The following is a 5062-nucleotide window of genomic DNA, read 5'->3' as shown; positions in this document are numbered from 1 at the left end:
TGAACACCTGCTTCTCACACTGATATTGTGTCACACAGACACACACAACCGACCCAAGTAAACCAGAGAATGCCTAAAAGTTCCTGGCATTCACAATGCTACTTTTTTAACTGTGAAACTTTGTCACACATTTGATGACACGATTCTTTATCAGACTCTCTGCTTGTGTCACGTTGTACGTCACCACGTCTACAATAGAGAGTCAGTGTGTGTGTCTGTGTGTGTGTGTGGGTTTGTCAGCCTCAGAGCAGGTGTTTGGTCCTGCACTCTCGGCCACCTCATCCCTCATACGGTCACGTATTTAAACATCAGCTGTATTTGCATCTCCATAGTGACAGACTCCCCCGACGAAGGATCACCGCCTCTCGACATTAAACGCAGCCCGATCAAAATAGGGAGCTATCAATCAACCGTGGCAGCAAAGAGGTCTGCGTCACCCTGGTGTTGGGTTCCCAAGGCCAAAGTCTTTCAGCTTCAGGATGACATACCACAGGTAATGTACCTCTGGTATGACTCTGGAGTACCTTTGTGGTATGTGCGCACATAAATCATCCTTTTCAGCTTCCTTTAAAGGAAACAGCATCAGGGCGTCATTCCTGTGAGTGTCTCTACTCAGCGATACTCTCGACTGATCTCTCTATTGTTCTCAGAAGGTCACAAGCGAAATCCCAGCCAGAGGTCAAGTTCAAGCAAACTATAAATAACCATAATACCTAGAAAAAGCACAGGCTAAGTATGGCCACCTCTGTGATGTCAATCACTCAAAAGCCCTGTCAAAGCCGCCTTTCACAACAAACAACTCACAAACAGTAGTTTTTCATGCCGCCCCTTTGTTTTGAAATCGGTGACCCCTCAAGCCAGATTAAGTGACAGAACTCTGACCCTGATCCTTTCATGTGGGATTAGGGTAGACACAGAACCCGTCTGCTTGTGAATGGAGCTGTGAGGGCTCTACAATGGTGTATGAATGTGAGTGAGGATCCTATGACAACAGCTCTGTGAGAGTTCCAGTCATCTCTGAAGTCATTTGCCATGATGACGTAAGCTGGAAGAGTAGACATGCTACTCATAATCCTGACAGATTTATACTTTCCCCTGTGTGTGTTGTATTTGGCCAGCTCAGCCACGGCCTGGATGCTAAACGGAGTGGTGGGGCCGGAGGGGGAGGGGGGGGTGCCCCCTGTCTGTGGCCGGTGGTACTGCAGCAGGGGACTGGAGACTGCAGAGCTGCACGTACTGTGGTCGCTTCAGAGAGGCACAGGGCCACACCCCCTCATCAACACATACACTTATTATCTCACAACAATGACCCACATTCACACATCATAACCTCCACCGCACCCCCCTACACACACACACACACACCCCATTCTGCGCCTCTGCTCCCCCCTCAGGCTTCCTGGCAGAGAGGGGATTGGTCCTGCCCGTAAGAGCCTCCCTGTTGACACTGGCTACAAGGGTCAATGAAACCAGGGGCTGGACTGACACACACACACATCACATCCTCTCAGACGGACTGCCACTAATAGCCCAAAGAAACTTCCCACCAGTGGTTCATCTGTGAACCTGGAACTGGGTTTAGGATGGAGTTACAACTCACTCAGACTGACAGGGAGGCTGTGAGAGGAGCCAACCAAACATGGGAACCCAAGATGGAGGCTGGCGGGCCTTCACACCGTTCCAGAACACTGAACACAAGCCGGGAGGGGAGGGGAGGGGAGGGGAGGGGAGGGGAGGGGAGGGGAGGGGAGGGGAGGGGAGGGGAGGGGAGGGGAGGGGAGGGGAGGGGAGAGAGGGAGAGAGGGAGAGAGGGAGAGAGGGAGAGAGGGAGAGAGGGAGAGAGGGAGGGTGGGGGACGCAGTTGGCAGTGGTGGCGTTTTCCCATATTTAGGCAACACTGTACAGAAGAGGCCTTAACCTGCCTCTCCCTAACACTCGGTGATAAATGTACAGTTGACATTCTCACGTCCGGGTGTGTGTTGCGAGTTTCTGCCAACCAGACATCTGAACGTCTGACACACATAGTTCCCAGCCCTCCTGTGTGAGTGCAGAACAGGTTTGTTCCTCTCTGTCTAATCTTAGGAAGGTGACACACGTTTAGAGAGTGCAAGGCATGGTTCCGAATAAACATCTCCAACCTTCCGCCTGGCGGGAATACTCCTCACAGAGGGCATTCTTGCTAACGATTATCATGCCCAGTCAACGGAGACCAATAATGTATCACCAGAGACTATGGAAACTCTAACTGACTTCCTGAAACTGAAAACTGAATGTGGTAATCAAGGTGAAATAACCGCATGGATCGTTGACCTCCAACATGCTCTGCCAGTTTCTGCATGGTGATAACTTATAAGTGAAGTACCATGTGGCCATGTGCCAGGCTGACAGGGCCATATACATGTCCTAGTCTGTATGCCAAGTCATCTCAGCATCTGGAGTACGTGCTAGAAAGATCATTGACTATTTTTGCTGAACCCCCAGGGTTTTCGCTACCACCGACGACAGCAGAAGTGATACTTATCCTGGAGAGAGAGGAATCTCCATTCTGCATTGTAACTCCCTGACTGTGTCAAAATGTTGTTGTGTATTTTCTAAATGCACGTCACACATTTTCCCCTGTCAGTCCTGACTGACACACAGGGAAGTAGCTAAGCTGACAGGAGAGAAGGTTACCTGGCCCGCAGGAGGGTGCACCTTCTGGGCCCTGAGCTGTAGCCACACAAGGTCCTGTCCTCACTGATGCCTCAGACACTACTGCCTTTAAACAGTCAGCCAAGCCAATCTGCAGAGACTACCTTATCATAATCATAACCATTACATTTAGCAGACGCTCTTATCCAGAGCGACTTACAGTAAGTACAGGGACATTCCCCCCGAGGCAAGTAGGGTCAAGTGGACAAGGACACAACGTCATTTGACTCGGCCGGGAATCAAACTGGCAACCTTCAGATTACTAGCCCGACTCCCTCACCGCTCAGCCGCCTGACTCCATTAGAGTGGTTGATCCAAACCATTACATTGATCCTTGCACATGATCAATTCAGTGAATACTTTTAAGGTTTGTTGTTCCCAAATGAAACCTGGGCTTGCTCGTTGGGCTCAAAAGTAATTTTCCATGACAGGTAGACACAGGTTTTACTGCAATTCCTACGTCAAGTTTGTCCCAAATACCGATTTTCAACAGCCGCGTTGCCGACAGTAGCATTTAAGAGTGTTTTGACAAAATAAACTGACACATGACGTTAATGTTGCACGGTAGATAATAAAATATCTTTAAGGTCTGAAAATTGACATACATATTTTTTTATGTTTTCATTATTGTTTATCATCTATCACATTATGAAGATTCTCAAACTTATTAAAAATAAAACTGAATTCATCATCTCGCACGGGGTGAAGATATAACGTAGCTGGAATAAGAAAGTGACAACGTGTCAACACCCGTGGCTCCAATTGACTTAAGATAATACAATTTTTATGTACTTTTCCCACTTGAGCAATTCGAGAGCTTTGACTAACATTCAGGGAGTGGCCAACTATATGGGCGTAACTTTAAAAACCTTAAACTAGATATAAACCTGCGCACCGAAAGTCATTTTACGAATAACTCACAAGAGAAACTAAGAAACAAACATGTATTCACGATCAAACAGCTTGACACTGACAATGTCGAAAGGTAATTTAAACCAAGAGCAGTTTCCTAACAGAACAATGCTCCGGAGCAGAGAGCCCGAAATTTTCACTTTCGAGCGGATTCCGGATCAGACCCAGCATACCAGCTCGTCTCTCCGGCCGCGGAAGAGGAACATGAGGGTGATGTACCCTGCCAAGGTCCGCAAGTACCTTCCCCCGGCGGAGAAGAGCCCAGCCAAGCGATGGCTGCTGGCTCTGTGTCTGGTGGTGTTCCTGCAGATCTACACCGAGGAGCCGTGTGTGGAGACAGCGGTCGCAACTGAAAGCCCCGCTGCCGAGGCCGCCTTTGAAGAGGCGCCTTTTACGCAGTACCAGGTGCTGGCTTTCCAGTCAGCGGAGGAGCATATTCGGCAACTGAAAGCCAACTGTCAACATGAGAGCGAAAGCCAGTCTGAAAGTCTCCTGGTGAACACAACCTGTCCCTCGCAAGAGGCCGTGTTAAACCTCAAGCACGACCAGAGCACCAGGAATGGCTACGTCGTTGCCCTCCTCTACCCGGCGGTGTACCACAGACTGGGCGGCGAGCAGTGAAGGAAACCAGAGCAACAAGGCCCAGCTATGGGCACTGAAGACCGACCGGGACTTATGTCGAGAAGGAGTGAGCGAGCTCTTCCGGGCGCTGCCGCGGAGACCAAGAAGCTCGCCCTCTGGGCTACTGTCTTTCACTGAGAAGACTCGTCCTCCTGGGCTACTGTCTTTCACTGAGAAGACTCGTCCTCCTGGGCTACTGTCTTTCACTGAGAAGACTCGTCCTCCTGGGCTACTTGAAGGACTGACTGACAGATGATCCTTGCCATGGACTAAAACTTGAATAGATGAAACATAAACACTTGAATTTACTTTGTTTTTTTGTTACAAATGTACTGTAGAACAAGAAGTTAACAGCACCAGTAGTCTAGACTGTAGGAGCTTAAGACTTGACATTAGACTGGAAAAACTTTGAACAAACACTACTTGTTAAAACATAGGTTTACTACTTGATACAAATGTTTAGTTTGTCAAATGAAGAATATCATATTTAGTTATTTATTTTATTTGCTATTTATTTATTGTGTTCTAAAAACTGTTATTTTATTAAATAAATATATGTACATATGTAAAATAATTCCTGTTGTTTGCCTGCTGATTGAACCATGGGAGGTGATTGAACCTAAGAAAATACAATTTGAGTCATAAAATAATTCCCTGACACAGGAAATTTGGTCATTTAACATTATTCCTATAATAACTCATAACTCCTCATTATAAGTAAGATTCTGTTAGGTAATTCTTCATCGTTTACTGTCAGGACCACAAGCACACAGCAGGGATGTGGAGAACAGACAGCTGACAGTAGATGGTCCACTATCATCATCATCACTGACTGATT

At 47.5% G+C, this 5062-nt stretch overlaps 1 protein-coding gene across 1 annotated transcript; it reads left to right on the top strand.

The window, feature by feature from the left end:
* The first annotated feature begins 3596 nt into the window (after window positions 1-3596).
* On the top strand, window positions 3597-4798 carry ier3 (immediate early response 3). The gene has a single exon (XM_067231446.1). It carries the CDS (start codon window positions 3634-3636, stop codon window positions 4222-4224), a length of 591 nt encoding a protein of 196 aa, XP_067087547.1. The 5' UTR covers window positions 3597-3633; the 3' UTR covers window positions 4225-4798.
* Window positions 4799-5062: the final 264 nt, after the last annotated feature.

Source organism: Osmerus mordax, chromosome 28 (genome assembly GCF_038355195.1).
Source record: "Osmerus mordax isolate fOsmMor3 chromosome 28, fOsmMor3.pri, whole genome shotgun sequence".
Taxonomy (NCBI): Eukaryota; Metazoa; Chordata; class Actinopteri; order Osmeriformes; family Osmeridae; genus Osmerus; species Osmerus mordax.
This window is presented reverse-complemented; position numbering and strand designations above follow the sequence as displayed.